This window comes from Phoca vitulina, unplaced genomic scaffold (assembly GCF_004348235.1).
Source record: "Phoca vitulina isolate PV1807 unplaced genomic scaffold, GSC_HSeal_1.0 scaffold12, whole genome shotgun sequence".
Lineage (NCBI taxonomy): Eukaryota > Metazoa > Chordata > Mammalia > Carnivora > Phocidae > Phoca > Phoca vitulina.
This window is the reverse complement of record NW_022589715.1, coordinates 1,468,069-1,486,646: the sequence shown is the minus strand read 5'-3', so window position 1 is coordinate 1,486,646 and position 18,578 is coordinate 1,468,069. Positions and strand designations below refer to the sequence as shown.

General features: G+C 39.1%; 1 protein-coding gene across 5 annotated transcripts in view; it reads right to left on the bottom strand.

Moving 5' to 3' along the window:
- The window catches only part of RASGRP3 (RAS guanyl releasing protein 3), a 130,589-nt gene that overhangs the window by 29,237 nt on the left and 82,774 nt on the right, over positions 1–18,578 (bottom strand). For 4 of the 5 annotated variants that reach the window (XM_032410275.1, XM_032410276.1, XM_032410274.1 and 1 more), the window contains 8 exons: positions 11,953–12,085; positions 8,539–8,733; positions 7,428–7,530; positions 6,159–6,221; positions 5,453–5,584; positions 4,528–4,675; positions 2,885–3,058; positions 2,165–2,281 (listed from right to left, as the gene is read on the bottom strand). In XM_032410275.1, the coding sequence (XP_032266166.1) occupies positions 2,165–2,281; positions 2,885–3,058; positions 4,528–4,675; positions 5,453–5,584; positions 6,159–6,221; positions 7,428–7,530; positions 8,539–8,608 (807 nt within the window). In that variant the 5' untranslated portion in view covers positions 8,609–8,733; positions 11,953–12,085. The remainder of the gene's footprint in view (positions 1–2,164; positions 2,282–2,884; positions 3,059–4,527; positions 4,676–5,452; positions 5,585–6,158; positions 6,222–7,427; positions 7,531–8,538; positions 8,734–11,952; positions 12,086–18,578) is intronic. The other variant, XM_032410278.1, reaches the window with a different exon arrangement.

The window sequence follows — 18,578 nt, the reverse complement described above, 5'->3', positions numbered from 1 at the left end:
AGTTGTTCTTTTTTTTAATTTTGTTTTTTTATTTTGCCTTTATTTTATTTTTTTTAATTTTATTATGTTAATCACCATACATTACATCATTAGTTTTTGATGTAGTGTTCCATGATTCGTTGTTTGCGTACAACACCCAGTGCTCCATGCAATACGTGCCCTCTTTAATACCCATCACCAGGCTAACCCAGCCCCCACCCCCCCAAGAACCCTGTTTGTTTCTCAGAGTCCATAGTGTCTCATGGTTCCGTCTCCCCCTCCGATTTCCCCCCCTTCATTTTTCCCTTCCTATTATCTTCTTCTTTTTTCTTTTTTTTTTAACATAGTGTCCTAGTTTTTCTAAGAAAGTTGCCTTCATGGTATTACTTGAAGGTTAATCTGGGACGGGATGGGGTAGGAAAAGCCACACTGAGGTGTGAGATAGCTATGGCCTGGGACTCTGCTATTAACTAGAAGCATGACCTTGAGCAAGCAACTTCATTTTGAAGGGCCTCAGTTTCCTTTTCTGTAAGAAAGAGTTCAAATAATTTTCGAAGATACACTGGTGGTTCCAAGCCTCTAAGAGCCCCTACTGAATTCTTACTCTTCACAACATGTAAAATGTGTTTTGCTCTTTACTTGAAATTCAGTACAAAACTAAAGGAAAATAAGACACTTAGATAACGAGCCCCGTTACACTTAGAATGAGTGTTTTAGGTTGGGCAGCTGTGCATCTTGGCTTATATCCTTCTGTTTATTTTTAGTTGCCTAACAGCAACCAGACCTCAATTTCGATGGCGCTATACTTTCTCCAAGCATCCCATGTGACTCAGATGGAGCTGCCTCCATTCCCAGGTCCAAGGATGGGTTCTGATTTACCATCATAATTTTATCCCTTTAGTTTGTGATTGGTTCAGGAACACAGACCTAAGCCAATCAGTACATTATATTCCTCTAGCAACTGTTATTGGCCCAGTGGTGAGCATGTGACTTGAGGTGGGCAAATCTGCCTAAAAAGAAGGTCTTTCGTTCCATGAGGCAGGGCTGAAGAGATTTTTTTCCCTATCTCCAATTTTCATGAGCAAGAGAACATCATTTATGGGACGCCTGGATAGCTCAGTCCCTTAAGTGTCTGCCTTCAGCTCAGGTCATGATCCCGGGGTCCTGGGATCGAGCCCCACATCAGGCTCCTTGCTCAGCAGGGAGCCTGCTTCTCCCTCTGCCTGCTCCTCCCCCTGCTTGTGTTCTTTCTCTCTCTCTCTTCTCAAATAAATAAAATCTTAAAGAAAAAAAAGAAAAAAACAAAAACAAAACAAGAGAGCATCATTTTCCTGCTGCTGCAGATGGTCCAATCAGGAAGGAAGCCAGTCTAATGAAACAAACAAAAACCTGATCCTCCAAGGAAGACAGAGCTACTGAGCCAAGAGCTCTGATAAGACCATGCTTGGATCTGGCCCTGCCTCTGGACTTCCAGGTATGTGAGATGGCCCATTCCCTTGCTGTTTCAGCAATTTCCAGATTTTTTTCAACTGATAGCTGAGAAGTATCCTTACTGATACAGCAAACTCCATGCTTATAAGGAACTCTTTTCATAAGGATGAAATGTTCTTTTTCACTCAATAAGGAAAACTGTTATTATTATGGTCTGGAAACAGATATGGCAGAAAAAGCTCAGTTTGGGAAATGATCGTTGTTTTTTAAAAAAATATATTTTTGTTCCTGAAAACTCAGCTATAAATCTGAGGGATTTCTGGACAAGGTCTACATCTCCCTCTTCCTTTGTCTCTTCCACTGTGCCAAACACAGTGCTTTGAAGAGAGCAGGTGTTCAATGACTTCCTTTGAGGAGGGCAGGGTAGGAATGATTTGTCTTATTTGTCTTGCACCCCCTGTGTGTGTCACAGTGCGTATCACATAGCAAGGACCAAATGCAGACTTGTAGAGTACTCACACCTGCAATACGTTAATTGTATTCAAGTCCTTCCTATTGGGACACTTGCCACCACTTCCAGTCTGGTTTTCCAGGCAGTGTGCCTACTCCCTTCCTACTGAATTCTCCATGTGTAACCAATAATTGCCTAAGAAGAACACTTTCCCCCTGTGAGTGACATTTGTTAGAAGCATCCTATCCCTAAACAATTTACAGATGACTTTTTCACTTGGGACTAGGATCTAATCCACTGTACCTTTGTAACTTCTGAAGAAAGATGAGAATGGGTCTCCTTGAGGCGTGAAATGGAGCTATGACTAAGGCCTCCCACCACTGCCATTAGAGTGTTAAAATTTTTGAGCTGGAGGAGCTTCTGCAATACAAAAATGTTAACATCAATACTTCGCAACAATTTTTCAATTATTCTGGTCTTTCTGGATTACAGGTGAATGCATGCACAATTTCAATAACAAGGATCTAAGAAAAACATTATCAATTTAAAATGAAGCACAAATGCAATCCACCAAAAAAACATACTAATCATTTTACAAAAAAAACAGTTATCATAAATGCTTCTAAGTATTGCCGATTAAAAGCAATCTTCTTGCATGATAGCAGTATGAGTTGTTCACTAGATATTATGAATACTTTAATTGTCCTTTATATTGTGAACCCCAAATTTCTTCAACAACTTTTCCCTAGAGTGAAGGACCATCTAGATTCCTTTAAGAACCCTGTCTAAGGGACGCCTTGGTGGCTCAGTCGGTTAAGCATCTGCCTTCGGCTCAGGTCATGATCCCGCGGTCCTGGGATCAAGTTCTGAATTGGACTCCTTGCTCAGCGGGGAGCCTGCTTCTCCCTCTTTCTGCAGCTGCCCCCTACTTGTGTTTCCCTCCTACCTCTCTCTGACAAATAAATAAATAAAATCCTAAAAAAAAAAAAAAAGAACCCCCATCTAACTCCCAGACATACATACCTTGGCAACATTGATAAACTTTGTAATGACTTCTGCCCTTTGCTGGGGGGTTGGTTTGCTAAGAACCATCAACTGGACCCACTTAGAGATTCCATTAAATAAAGCAATAGATCTCTCCAAGGTTGGGTTATTCTCCAGGCAGCCATGGATGACATAGCTTTGGTAATCAGTGAACTAGTAAAGGAAGATTCAGAGACTCTGAATTAAAATGGAGTCTTTGCAAAATCAGAAATTAGAATGTTGCATGGAAGATGTGAAATACTGTTTCATAACAACATAATGATTCCTTTCATTTCACATTTATAATGGCATCTTACACATTTGAATATCAGGTACCCTTAATATATTGTTTTGCTGTGTTTCACTCCCCCATACACAGACACACACTTACACATCACAGTGTCAGGGGCGGGGTGGGGAGGGACAAGATTCGAAGTCACATTCCAGTGAGTCCCAAATTTGCTGGATCATAAGATCCACCCGGGGCATTTGTGTTTTAACCTACTGGTTTCTGGGAACACTCGAGACCTAACGGGATCAATCTCTCCAGAGGAAGAATCTAAGAATCTCCATTTTTCAGTCACTACTCGTGATTCCAATGGTCAGGCAAGTTTGATATACAATGGCATACATTAAAGAAAAGGAAATGAATATGAATATAATGATTTCAAGTCAGAATAATTTTGTAAAGTTTTTTCAAGAAAAAAAAAAAGAAACAGTAGTTGAAGTAAGGTAGCTCCTTAGCAAAACAGACACCTTTTCAGGAAGTCAGTATGGATTTCATCAAATACATATATGAGTTTTCCATCATAAAAACAGTGCAGGGGGTTCCTTTTCATGGCCTGCTGGTGGAGAACCATGAAAGTCCTCTCCAATAGGATTATTTATTGAAAAGAATCTGTCTTTCAGAAATCCATACTTCTAACTTCATGTTCTTCTTTGCAAGTAATAATATATTTAATTCCCTGGCATCTTGGAAAAGAAGGAGGAAGAATGACTGCCCCAGAGCTTGGTAAGACAAAGGCTGATTATGAGCCATTGCAGAAATATTATCCTAACAAGTGGATAGTGAGTAGGTGGCTAGGAAGAGACATGAGCCCATAGTCAGGAGCAAGAGAAAGGGGGTGGAGAAGAAATGCTATCACGACAGAGTAGGAAAGAAAAGTTTAATTCAGGATCTCCGTTCCTGGGAAAGAAACAACCTAATATGAGATTCTCATCAAAGCCTACAATTCTTATTTTCAACCTACACCCATAATTAAGCATTTATACAAATCCCAACCTAAATAAAGATTTTGTCCCTCAAATGAGGGGCCTAGCAAAACATGGTCACTTGGGAGAAGTCAGTGGAGCTCCATAAACCTTGAATGGTTAAATCTCCACTGAGTATTTAGAAAATCATGCTTTAATCCTATGAAAGGAGACATTGAAAATAGCGACAGATATATAGCTCCTAAGCCATAAAATAAAGACAGGATAATATTTATCTTTGGTTAAAAGGGATTGTTCCTATGAATTCAGGGCACTTTTCCAATAGAGCACAATGACAAAGGCTGCCAATACTTCAGGGTATGAAAACGCAGCTCTTGGGAAAGTTGGCATGGTGGTTGTTATCCTTGGAAGAATATACGTCAGTTTCTTACTGAGATCCTTCTAAAAGATTTATGCTCCAGAAAAGTGAGGTGCTCAGCCAATTCAATGGGCTCCAGATGGTCAAACAGCAGACAGGCTTTTCCCTTCTTGGACACTTTTTTCCTCTGTGTGACTCTTCTCATCCAGTCATAGGAAGGACTATAAAAGAAACAGTGAGTCTGGTCAATGTGCTGAAAGGCCATTTCATTCAATGGAAGTTATTAACCTACTGACTCTGTAACTCTTGGCCTGCTTCCAGAAGCTTGTGCAAAATACACACCCTGTCCTTCATATCTGAAGAGAAAACCACTGACCCACTGCCAATAGAACAGAAACTGTGAGTTGTTTTTCCAGACAGGGTGGGTTTGCACTGATCCATCAAGAATCTCTTACTTGCTCTTTCTTATGACCGGTAAGGTTGGGATCATAGGGGAGAGGTCAGGGTTAGGTCTATAAATTTGGCAGATTATCAATATATAGGATGGTGATTTAAGGCACATGAAAGCCACCCGAAGTTGGTTCTCACACCACAGCAACATACGGATTATCTGAAAAGCTCGTGATATAGACAGAGATCTGACCTCACTGCCAGAGATTCTAATTTACTAGGAATGAACCTGAATAATCTCTATTTTTAACAACATCCCTGGTGATTCCTGGATCATGCACTGTTGATCAAGATTCTTGAAGAAGTATTCTAGGAAAAAGGACTAGAGTATGAATGCCCAGGACACAAGAGCTTATCTTTGCAAGATGGTATAACCATTCTTAGGGTCATTAAATAGTTTTCTCTGTGCAAAGTTACCTAGTAGATATAAAACGCTAGTCTCATTAGCACTGAGTTCCTAATAACTCAGTTCACCAACAGGGCCATCACTACTCTCTCCCCCAAACAGTGGGCTCATCATGTTCAAAAGAAACGTGTGCCACTCTTACATGCTGGATATGTCGATGAGGCTGATGTGCTTTTCATACCCTAGTTGACTAGCTACTTCCCGGAACTCTTCAGTCATACGGATCAAACCAAGGTCCAAATTAAACTCTGCAGGAAACTTGAGAATCCAGTACCTGAAAGGCATCAAGTATTTTTGATGAAGAGAAGATTTCAAGCTAGACCTTTATGGAAACTATTGTATCATTTTACAGATTACGTTTAACAATGAACCCAGGACCATACCCCAAATTAGCAATCTCCTATTCCCCACCGATGACGTGGGGTCTCACTCTTCCCTCCTTCAATCAAGGACCCAAGTCTACCACTCCCACTCTGAGCCTCTCTTTCTGACCCTAAGTCCTGAGCATCTGGGCTCGCATCTAAGTGCTGAACCACAGCTGAAATCAAACCCTTCCCCCAACTTATGGCAACTAGATGGGAAAGCTTATGGTGGGGAAATAGAAAGATAAAATGAATTTACTCTTTCCAAGAGCTAGTTTCATTCCCTAATCACATTTGCTACTGCTTGATCTCTAAAAGAAAGATAAATTCTACTCCCGGGAACAGAGGAAGGCCAATTTAAATAAAATCAATAAAGGGGGGAATCTGAGTCAATTCTATTGCCAGACTAGGTCTACTGTCTGGGCAGAAAGAAATTGTCAACAATTCCAGAACCATACACTACAAGACAATTACATGTATATTTACCTCATGAAGTAGCAGATCTTTAACCGAAATTCATCACAGCTTTCTCCACTGGCATCTCGATACGTACACTAGTTAAAGAAAAAATCCCTGCACCTTGTTTCCTTTGCCCACACCTGCAGCTGTTTGACCAATTTAGATGAATTCCTAATAAGAAGGCCATCCTGGGGACATTTGGGTTATGTGGACGTTCAAATGGGAAGACAATGGGCTCTGACGATGTCAGCACTGAATAATTGTCATCTACACATTACCCCTCAATATTGAGATCTGGGGACTAGGATCTTGCTCACTTTCAGGGACCTCTGTTCAGGGTTAATGTCCCCTTACCCTTTCTGCATCCCCTTCTGCCCTGAGGTTGTAGGGAGGACGGAGGGAAGAAGTAGGAAGTGGAGGAAGCTTGCAATAAGCAGATGGACGCCCACGTGACCCTCAGAATCATTTGACAGACCGTCTGCCTTTCAGGCTCCTCCTACCCTGTAAGTCTTCCCAGTCATCTGCAAGGTCCCCTGGGCTTGAAGTAGGCCGAGACTGTAGGAACCAATATTAGTGATTACATAATAAACATTAGATCTCCGGGAAAAAAACATCCTTGTCAATCTGAGACTGTTTTTTCATTTTGGACCATTCGGCTTTCAACCACCTTTCAGGACTGCTGTGTGTTCAAAAGTGGTAGACTGCTAAAAGCCCTTATTATAAAATGGAGTTTCTACTATTTTTTTTTTTTTTTTGCTTTTATATCAGAAGGAAATCTGAAATTAAGATCAACCAACAAATCGCAATAAACTTGCTAGAATGTTCTTTGTGTCTTGTAAGCAAGGAAAGATGTGAAAACTCAGGTGGTGTTTGTGCCTGAGCCAGATCCCATTATTTTGGCTGGCATTTCCATGTGTCTAAACTGTATCCTCTACGTCCATCATTTTGCTATCCTAAAAGGAATAAATTAGGTCTGGAATCAGTGTTGACTATTCTTTCATTGTACCAACAGCAGAAATGTTTAAGTCAAGTTAGAAACATTCAGCCTATAGCTTCTGTTTCATTTTATATCTAGTGATTATTTTTAAGTAGAGCCAAAACATCCAGATGGATAGTCAACTGTTTGGTCCATCATCCAGATGTCTTGTCTAGACATCTATATATATCCACAAAACAGCTGGATAACTGACTAAAGACTATTTATTCATCTTAATTTACTGGCTTTTGTTAGACGCTCTATCTAAATACAGAACTTGATTTATGATTGTAAAAGTTACACGGTAGTTGAAAAGATATATGCAGAGAAGTTTTTCTGCCAATTCAGTGGAAGATAAATACCATCGGTGCATCAGTAGAACTATTCTTGGCAAATAACTATTATTCAGCTCTCCATTGTCATCTGTTAAAAAATAAAATAAAATGAGGGGGGGTGAGGAGACAACAGTACTACTCTTCTCTTTTTCTAATAACAGTAGAGAAACATTAGTGTCAAAAATTTCTTGTAGACCCAATTATTGTTTTCCTCCTCTTTCCATTGGTACTTTCTTACAAGTTAAGTGGATGTGGGGTTTCACCCACCCTCTGGTGCTGGACTACCAGATTTAGCAAACAGAAATACAGGACACTTAGTTAATCTGAATTAAGGTAAACCACAAATAATTTTTTAGTGTAAGTATGACCCATGCATTATTTAGGACATGCTTACACTAAAAATAAACTTTATCTGAAATTCAAATTTAACTGATCATCCTATATTTTATCTGGCCACCCTACTCTGGTCTAACTCCTCCTGTAATGATCCATTTAAAAAACAATTAAAAAAACAACTCCATTTGTTTTGTACAAATGTGACTCCATTTGTACAAAGAATCATCTGAAATGCTGAGGTGGATATGTAAACAACATGAAAAAGCATATAGCTATAAAGTCTGTCACCTAGTAGGAGATACAAGACATATATGCAAATTAGAATGCAGCAGACTGTGCTATCCACACTTCTGTGATCCAAAAGACCGAGAAATGATCATAGCACCATGGGAAAGTCACAAAGGGCTGTGGGAGGAAGCAATCAGCATTCCTGACAGCAGAGATTAGCAATGGTATAATGAACATCTGAAACAGCATCTGAGCTGAGCCCTGAAGCAGAATTTCAGTGAAGGCACAGAGGTAGAAAGATGCAGGGGATGTTCCAGAAACATTAAGTGGACAGTATGGCTGGCATCTTAGCTGTGGGCATTAAAGGGAAGGAAATGCACAGGGCAGTGTTACTAGGGAGATAGATTGGGGTCAATCAAAAAGGACTTAAATGCCAAAGATGGAGACTGAATTCTGTTCCACAGCAACACTCACATCTGAAGAGGGAGAAGTGAGAGTATCAAGCTATATCAAAGGGAGAAAAGGCTCATACCAAACATCTCAATGCAAGTGCTCAACAGTTCATCTAATGTTGCTGCTTTTCCAAGCCCACTTGACCCCATGGTTATTTAGCCGTTGTCAAAAAACTAGATACATTTTGAGCATCAGGGAGACCATCTCCATAATCACACAGCTTGGTGATGTCTGTGCTGGTAGTGGTATCTGTCCTCAGTCATACTTCAAGACTCTAAGGAAACAAGAAATGAAAGTTATCAGATTAGAGTTCAGACCTCATTAAGGCATTACTTTTCCACCTAAAAAGATAAGGACTTCCATTGACTGTATCTTTCCCCAAGAAAAGTCTCAGAGTGACAGAGATTATGTCAACCACCATGATGGTAATGCCTGCTAAAGCGCTCCTTACATGTAGGGCACTCCAGAACCACGGAAATGTTCTGTGAGATACCATTCCATTTTGCAGCTGACATTTTTTAAATATAATATCTTACATTTTCTTCATATTCTTAAGTGATAAGAGAGACATTCAAGAATATTATAAATGTTACTTGGTTTAATATTATTACAAGTATATAGAAGGAGGTAAATTTTGAAGTGCAAATATATTGATGAGCATCATCCTCAATGATCATATAAACATTCAAAACTGATTTAAAAAATCTTACTTGCCTGATTTCTCTAATAGTAACATTAATAGTAGTAGTGAAAGTATTAACAAAAACCTATTGAACACTCACATTACGTACCAGGCACCATACCAAATGCTTTATATATTATCCAACTTAACCTTCATAATAATACTGTTATGACCAACACAATGATACTTCATAACAGTGCTTCCCAACGATAGTAATTATTACTCCCAGTTTACAGATGAGGTCATGGATTTGCAGAGATGCAGCAACTAGTCTAAAACCACACAATTAGTAAGGTCTAGAATCAGGACTCCACTGTAAAATAAAGCTTTTAGTTTCCTTTGCCCCCTTTCATTGCTCTCTCAAGTATGGATATCATAAACTGTCATAATTTTGTCCCCTAATCCAGTCAGAAAGAGGACATAGCCAAATGATCTGTCACCTAGGTAGAAGAAATATGTGGGTATGACAGAGGTCCCATGTTACAGCACTGTCATGGGAAAAATGGGGATTAGAAACAACCTCTTAGAGTTCCTCATACTGGACATACTGCTGTTGGAAACACCATCACTTTGTTTTACAGAGTCCTTGTGGCAGCTCCATATAGGGCCTAAAGAAGGTCAGAGGTCATCATGATGTAAGACAGTTATCTACTTGGGGCAGTTTAATAGGTAAATGTGGCCACTGGGCATGAATCTCTTAAGCTGTTTGAAATCAATGTCTATTTTACTTTCAAAATGTAATTATTCAACTGGTAAGCACTGAGGACCCGACAAATGCCAGGCACTGGGCTAAGCACTGAGGCTGCTAAGATGAACAAATCATTGTCCCACCCCTGCCTTCAGTAGGCTCAAAGTCAACTTCAGAAAGCAAACACATGAATGAATAGGGGAAAAAAGCTAATATTCCTGTGTATGGTTGTGTTAGTGCAATCAGACCCCAAAGAGTGACAGTTGAGTGGGTCTGTGCAATAGGCATATAACTTTAAGGAAAATTTTTTTACCATGTATTATTTCTGTGTAAAAACCATATTCTTGTGCTGAAGGTGCCATGCTCAAGGCATAAAAAGTTGGATTATTTCCCATGTGCGGTAAAAAATAACAGAAACACTGGATCAGGGCTCTCCCACTTCTGCTACTCAAATGATTTGTGAAAGGGAAATATTAAAGATGTCTGGAACCAACTCTTTTTACATCTCTTCACCAAGTTACCTAATCGGTGAGGCTTTTCCTGACCACCCTATTTAAAACAACAAGACCGGGGCACCTGGGTGGCTCAGTCGTTAAGCATCTGCCTTCGGCTCAGGTCATGATCTCAGGGTCCTGGGATCGAGCCCCCATCGGGCTCCTGCTCAGCGAAGCCTGCTTCTCCCTCTCCCACTCCCCCTGCTTGTGTTCCCTCTCTTGTTCTCTCTCTGTGTCAATTAAATAATAAAATCTTAAAAAAAAATTAAAATTAAAAAATTAAAAAAAATAAAACAACAAGACCTCTCTCCCCATACTCACCTCCTACTTGGCATGCCCTACCTCACCTCCTGGATTTATTTTTCTTCATAACAGTTTTCCCCATATGACATACTATATATTTTACTTGTTTATTTGTTTTGAAATCTCTCTAGCACTATAAACATAAGCTCTACGAATGCAGGGATTTTTGTGTTTTCTTCTCTGGTGTACTCCCCAGCTCCAAAGATTTTGTCCCTCACAGAGAAGATACTAAGAAAAGCATGTGATGAATTAGTGAATTGATGAAGAAATGAATAAAATATAAAACTGTAAAAAGTTTGCCTTTGAATAACTATATATTTGTATGCACGTGTACTATAAATTTTTTAGTTTGTTCTAGCAATTTAAATCAGCGTTTAGTAAACATCCTGGGACAGAAGTTCCTGCCAGCTTTCTAGACTTGATAGGATCTTTCTGCATTCATAATAAGAACTTGGTATCTCTTCCAGGACATTTTGGGGGCAGCACTTCTCTTATTTCCCTAATATAAATTCTGTCAGTCCCACTAAAAGTCAAGATTGGACAACTGACAAGTCTGATTCCCCTTCACGTCTATACAGACACTTTTTATCTTGTTAACACTTGTTACTGAAGAGTAAATATATTACTTAGAACCAAACAGCCTAGATTAACTAGAGTCTCAAGTCAAAACCAAAATTATTCAGCTGTTCTACTTGAGGAAGGTATTACCCTTCCATAAGGGGTTGGAAATAACCTGGTACCAAAGACCTGTCACCATGTTTGGAGTTATATTTGTGATCCGCAGAGAGGCCAGCACGTGAAAGCCAGGGGGGCCAGACTATCCAGTTACAATCTGTTTCTGCAGTCAGGAGATGGGTCTGTGCCCCTGCTTAGCGTTCTGTCACCTGCACGTGTACCTGAGGTCTCATTTTATATGTGTGGCTATTATTGTGTCTACAATTGCTTTTTCAACAGTAAAGCTTCTTTATTATAAAAGCAATATAGGGTGATGGGTATTAAGGAGGGCACGTGCTATAATGAGCACTGGGTGTTATAAGTAACTAATGAATCACTGAACACTACATCAAAAACTAATGATGTACTATAAAGTGGCTAACTGAACATAATAATAAAAAAATAAAAATAAAAATAAATTTAAAAAACAATATATATTCTCCATTTAAAATAAGACAGTAAGGAAAAAGGAAGGGAAAAAAAGTTACCCATCATCTCATCATCCAAAGACAACTCTTATTAATATCATAGCATGTTTCTTTTAGTTTTCTTAGGCATATTTATCTTTTCAAGCTTTTCATATAATCTACAATAGTTTAAAGAAATACTTACCCACTGGTTTCACACTGAAAGATCTCCAGGTCTGAAAGAATTTTAAAGGCAGTTATCATCATTGGAAAAGGCGCTGGGGATGCAGTCTGCAGAACTGGTTTCTCCAATTTGAATAATAAGTACTTTGGAGAACCTGATAAAAGAACATAAAGAAATCCCCAGAGTTAAAATAATAGAAACCCAAAAGGATGCTCATGGTGCTAAAGCATTTCCAAAACCCTTGAGTGATTTTTGTCTAAATTTCATCTACAAAGTCAATTAAAAAAAGAAAAATATTCAAAATAGTTATTTGGTAACATGATATTTTTCAAATCAAGTAGTTTTTTTTTTTTTAATTCAGCCTATTAAAATCCTGCAAATGTGGCAAAATCAAAATTTATACACATAGTGTAAAATACTATTTTGGTCCAAATATACTTCTATTATTGGAGTACTCATTAAGAATTTCCAAACACTGACCTTGGAGTGTTAGTAAATCTCTAGAAGAGTTTGTTGTGGTGATCATCAAACTCTGACTCTAAATCACTCCTGACTGTCTCAACATGAATGTCAATGTTATTTTAGTCCAGGTTGTTCAGTCTCCCAATGATTTGGGACTTGCTTTAGTGTTGATAGGTACTCTCTGGCTGCAATGAAGAATTATTGCTCCCCAGCATACACATTTTCTCACAAGTTTGAAAAGGACACAATAAGCCAAAATTTCCCCAGGGCTTGAATTACTTCTAAGAGAGAAGTTCTCACTTCAAAAGGGCAATAGAGTTCTGCTGGGTGTGATTTCCAAAGGCTATGATGTATTCAGGCAGCAAAAAGGCTTTCATTAACATGAAAGCCTCTATCTTCAAAAAATCCTCCTGAGGTTGCCTAGGACAATAAGGACTATACTCCCAGTTTTAGAAATAGTAAAAAGGAGCCAACTCCATGAAGCTGTCCATTAAGAGACATAAATTAGCACCCCAGTCTCTTGACTCAGAATCTTGGATTGGATTTCCACATTAGATAAGCAAATGGTGAAAGTTTTAGTTACCTCTGAGTAAAATGCCATTAATGCTCCTTACTTTACTAGATTGTTGAAGGAGTTTCAGAGGTAACGTAAAATCTACCCACTGTATGTCCTTTAAAACACTAGGTGTTCAAGGACGCCTGGGTGGCTCAGTCGGGTAAGCATCTGCCTTCAGCTCAGGTCATGATCCCAGGGTCCTGGAATCGAGTCCCGCATCGGGCTCCCTGCTCAGCAGGGAGCCTGCTTCTCCCTCTCCCTCTGCCTGCAGCTCCCCCTGCTTGTGCTCTCGCTCTCTCATCTCTCTCTCTGACAAATAAATAGTCTTAAAAAAAAAAATTAAAAAAACAAAAACAAAAACACTAGGTGTTCAGGAAAGGTATCTCCCTTTGCCCACACTATCTCTTCCCTTCCAGTATTTAAGGGTTTCTAAGTTGAGGACTTAGGTGAAGTAGAGGACATATGATTGAAGTGACAGGAAAGAGATGTTAAGTTAGAGAAGGAAGAGGAAACAGGAGAAAAAATATTGTGACATTAGAGCTTCTAGGAGTAGGGCAGGTGGCCTCATCAGCAATGTAATCTCATTCTCGAAAGTTCTCAAGCCAAAGTAAAGTAATGACTGTCAGAGATGTTGTAGGCTTAATTCCCAGATGGTGTCTAGGAAGCATGCCAGAATGACAGCAAAGGTTGCTCCTGGCTCCAGGACTGCACGATTTATAAGGTGAAATATTGTATCTAGTAAGTATTCAATAAATAGTTTTGAAATGATGTTGGCCATATTAGAACTTCCAAAGGTAGTCTTGTCTATAGCATTCTCTCTACTGCAATAAAAAACTAACAAAAACCCTTAAAGACTCTTCCCTCCTGATGGCAGATATTGTCTTTATGTATAAATGACCACAAATATGTCTTTGCTTTTATATGACCTTCATATGGAGATAAGGGGGTTTCTCTAAATGCCTAAATCCTTAGTGAAAATGAGTGCTAATGATCACAAACCTTTAAGCCTTAAGGATTAACATAGCATTTGTTGTTCTGGCCACCTTCAAGCTTAATCTCCCTTTCTCACCACAGACATGAGATTTGAAAGGTGCTGTGATTATATTCTCTGAGACTCCATTGGAGAATCAAGACTATTAAGTTCAGTAAGAGAAATGAATCAAAACCCTGAAAAACAATGAAGTTATTTGACAAATACTGAGGATCTATTAGATACCAGATACTAAGCAAGATACTAGAGTAGGCTGGTAGAAGAGATTAGGAGCAAACAGAGAGAAGGATAAATTGGTGAGCAAGAAAGACATAATTCTTATACTCTAGCAAAGAATTAAACAAGTAATTACAATAAAGTATCCCAGGAAGGGGACGACCACTACGTTAATTCGGAGCCAAAGCAGTTTTAGCGAGGCAAAGAGTGAATGAGAAAACGGCAAGTATGAAAAGCTGAAAGACATTTAGAATGATTGAAGTATTGACAAGTGGCAAGACATGAGACTAAGAAGTCTGTATGAGTAGCTCATGAACAGTATTATAAGCTATATGAAGGAGTATGGGCTTTATCTGAAAGGCAATGGGAAACCATGATTTCAAAAATGAATAAGAGGGTGACATGATCCTATCTAGATTTTTTAAGGATCCCTCCAGCTGCAGTATGGAAAAGAGATTAGTAGAGACATATACAGATGATGCTGAAACCAGTTAGTAGTCAATTATGACCATCTAGGCGAGAGATGATAGTTATCTAAACCAGTGTGTGGCAATAGAGATGAAGAGGACTGGTTGGTTACAGAATATAATTTGAAGATAGATCCAACAAGATTTGCTGATCAAATGGCTTTGGGGACTGAGCAGAAAGGAGGACTCAGGGATAATTTCCAGGTTTCTAGCTAGATATTTGGTTGGGTTATGAAGCCACTCCCCTGAGATTGAGAAATTGAGGGGAAGAGGAAGGAAGTTCATGTTGGACAAATGATGAGTTCATTTTTAGATGTGTTGAGTTAGAGATGTCTGAGACATCCAAAGGGAAATGTTGACTTAGTTTCTGGATACCTATTACAGTCTTCTGAATTGACACCTGACCATATTTAAGCTCTAAGAATCAGTGGAAAGGAAAATTTAAGGAACAGGAGAAAAAGAATTTAATATATATAACAAGGTCCCTGAGAGGACAGAAGTCATGGACCCATGCACAGCTGGAGAGATTTACCTTGCATAAGGTAGCAGGCCACCTTTTTCAATTTAACAGCAGGAAAGAGGGGGGAAATGGGTAGAGGTATAGGTAGATTTGTCCTTTTGATAGCGGAGAGTCAAGGAAGTTTCTGTCTAATGACTCATTTACTCTAAAAAGAAGGAGACAAGGTCATCTGCTGGAAGATCTGAGGTTTATCAAGAGAAAAAAATATACAACAGATGTTATAAAGCACAGAAGAAAGAAACCAGAATTACTGGGCTATTTCCCATTATTTCCATTGAAAAGGCTGATGTTTTTCTTCTGGAGTTTGTTTTGAGAGAAATTAATTTCGTGTTCCCTGTTCCTTGGGTGACATCATTCACTTGTGCCACATTTCTGAAATTATTTAACTTTTCTGGAACAACTTATACAGCAAGTTCCTTCTTTATGGAGCAGGCGATTCTGAGTTAATGCCGTTATGGTCCAGTCACATGTGGTTTCCATAACTCAGAGCTAAAGCATGGTTGGCATTTGCTAGGTAGTTTCCTCACAAGGGCATGCGTCCCTCCCATTTCACCCAGCTTTGCTTCAAATAGCGAAGAAGACAGACACTATTGGAGAAATCATTTGTCTCCCACCCTTTGTCTTGCTCCAGGATACTGCATTTGGGCATCTACAGCCTCAGCCACCATCCCCATATCCTGCACTTTCCTTGCCAGGATTTCTGTATCTCTGCCCCACCCCCCACGCACACTCACCAATGCCCTCATTATCCATTACCTCTAAAAAAGGTCATAAATCACAAGAGACATTACTGTTCCTTCTCAGTTCACTCTTCATATCTGGAATTCTTTGCTGATTTCTGTATTGGTCTTGTTTTAACTTTAATTTTCCTTCTCACTTCTTCCCACATCGCCTCTCAGTTATTTGAATTTCTCTTTCTACCTTATTTCCTCCAATCAGTTACTCTTCTTATTGTACTCTCACAGCCTCATGGTTGTCACTGTCAAAGCTGATTCTATCACAAACCAACTGGGACAGTACCTACTGAGGAAATGAGCCCAATGCTTACAGCAAAGTTACAACGTTTTAAGTGGGCCATCATGATGACCCAGAGAATCAAGTATCCCACATTTATAGAGAGTGGAGAAATATTCCCAAAGGTTATATAACAATGACATACGGAGTCGCTGTGGAAAATATTTTCTCAACTCTAGAGTAATTTTTTTCATTCTTGCCTTGGATGGATTTATTCAATGTGATAATGAGGTTTTCCTGGGTTTTAAAATTTTGTTGTTGTTTGTTTTTCTCCTGCATAGAGCTTTCCCTAAATCAATAGGGCATTAATAAACAATACTGTTATGGATTTTAGAAAACAAAGTAATAATATCTTCTTCAAATACTACTTGTTGGTGGCATGTAATGTGATACACATAATGTTGGGAAAATTACCTGTATTATGTTTAAATCTTATAACACCCCGAAAGCGAAATATTATTCTCCCCATTTCATAGATGAGGAAATTAAGGCCTATGGAGGTTAAGTTACTTGTCCTATCATGTTACTAGTTTAGTGGCAAAGCCAGCTCTGACTATGAAAATTTATATTTTTTCTACTACCCACACAAATCTTAGCTGTTGTTAAGGCTTGCCTATTAGATAAATTTCTGGGCATTGTCTAGAACAAATGTGTACTATGTCCTCTGCTTAGCTTCTAAGCATTCTATCACTGGCTCCATTGTCTGAAGATGAATAACCATTATTATTAGAGCAAGCTTGGCATTTTAGGGACTCACTGGTACCAAATACTGAACGGAAGTCAATAACCAGCTCAGAGCTCCTTCCACAAGGCCCCCTTGTAGTTTGGGCTAACAATTAAGTAACAAGGTTAAGCTGCATTGTATTTATTTTTTCTTGGTTACTGATATATACTATTGGCAACCAAACGAACATATTTACAGCTATCTGACATGAGTTGAATGAGAAATGAGAATATTGAAGAAGCTCTAGTAATAAATATGAAATTCCAAAGTCCAACTGAGGAGGTATTTTCCTAGCATTTGGCTGAAGCTAAACACGGAAGAGAACCGATATATACACATATTAGACATGTGCAATCAGATGGTTTCCAGATGGACACATTCAACTCCATGGAAATGTTATGACCTACTATGGCAACTCTAGTGTTCAAATGGTAAATAATATCCCAAAATAAGATTCAGAACTAGAAAATATTTAGCTTAGAAGTTAAAATTTTAAGCCTTGGGAAAACAGTTTTTGTGAAGACCAGTGTTTTCTTCAGCATTATATTCATAAGAATCTTGTCTGTGGCACTAATGCTTGGGAAGGACCTGGTTCCAAATCCCTTGAAAAGAAGTCACGTCCCCTTGTTCATTGACTCCAGAGTGAGCGTGATGATGATGATGATGATGAGTGGAGGAGAAGAAGGAAGAGGTCATCGTTTTGAATGCTGTCTGTGACATCACGGTGCTGAGTGCTTTACCCATTGACCTCTGGGAGGCCAGCATTCTCCCCAGAAATCTAGCAACAAATAAAACACAGCTAAAGCTTGTTACTTAATCGTTACCAAAAAAATGCAAGGAAGCCACATGGGATGAGCTCTGAGCTGGTTATTCCCTTCTGTTCCGTACTTGGTACCAGCACTAACATGGTCATGCCTACATGTGCCCACCAGGAGCAAGAAGACATCTTCAGTAACTGGCATGAGTAAATAACTTAGGGATCCACCCACTGAGGCCAGAGGACAATCTCACGGGTTAGAATCTACACAAAGGAGGCTCTAAGAGAATGAAGATACTATACAGAAAGCCTCTAAGAAACAAAAGAATGTGAACAGAAGGCACAGCCTGCAGGATAATCTCTCTCTAACCTACCAGCCTTCTGTGCTGGGGGTGGAAGCTGCTATCTTTGAGAACACTAGGAAAGCATTTTAAATCCTGAGCTCTAAGTTGTTTCATAGCAATGCAGCAAGAAGGACTAACATAATGAAGAACTGACTTCAAAAGTATCTCCATGCTCACAGAAAGGCATTTGTTTGGTTGAGAAAAAAAAAAGAAAGGCCAATGATTATTAAATATCTACTAAATATTAAGTGCTATGATATGGGCTGGAGATGTAAAGAGCTCATTTAAGGAGCCTACATCCCATTTCAGTTTACAGATTATAAACCTATTATTATAAAACAACAAGCCCATTAAGTCCAGTGCCAGAGAAACATGCCCTGGGTGTTATGGGAGCACAAAAGTGGGATAAAATTTAACCAAAGAGAGCTGGGAAGGCTTCCTGAAAAGGAGACATCTGAGAATATTAAGTTTTATGGGTCACAAAACTAGAACAGAAAATACCAGCTAAATTCAGTGGTGTCAGACAGCAAAGCAACCAGAAATATTTGAGCTTGATTCTAGAATTGGGCAAGAGATTGATATCATCAAACTGTTAT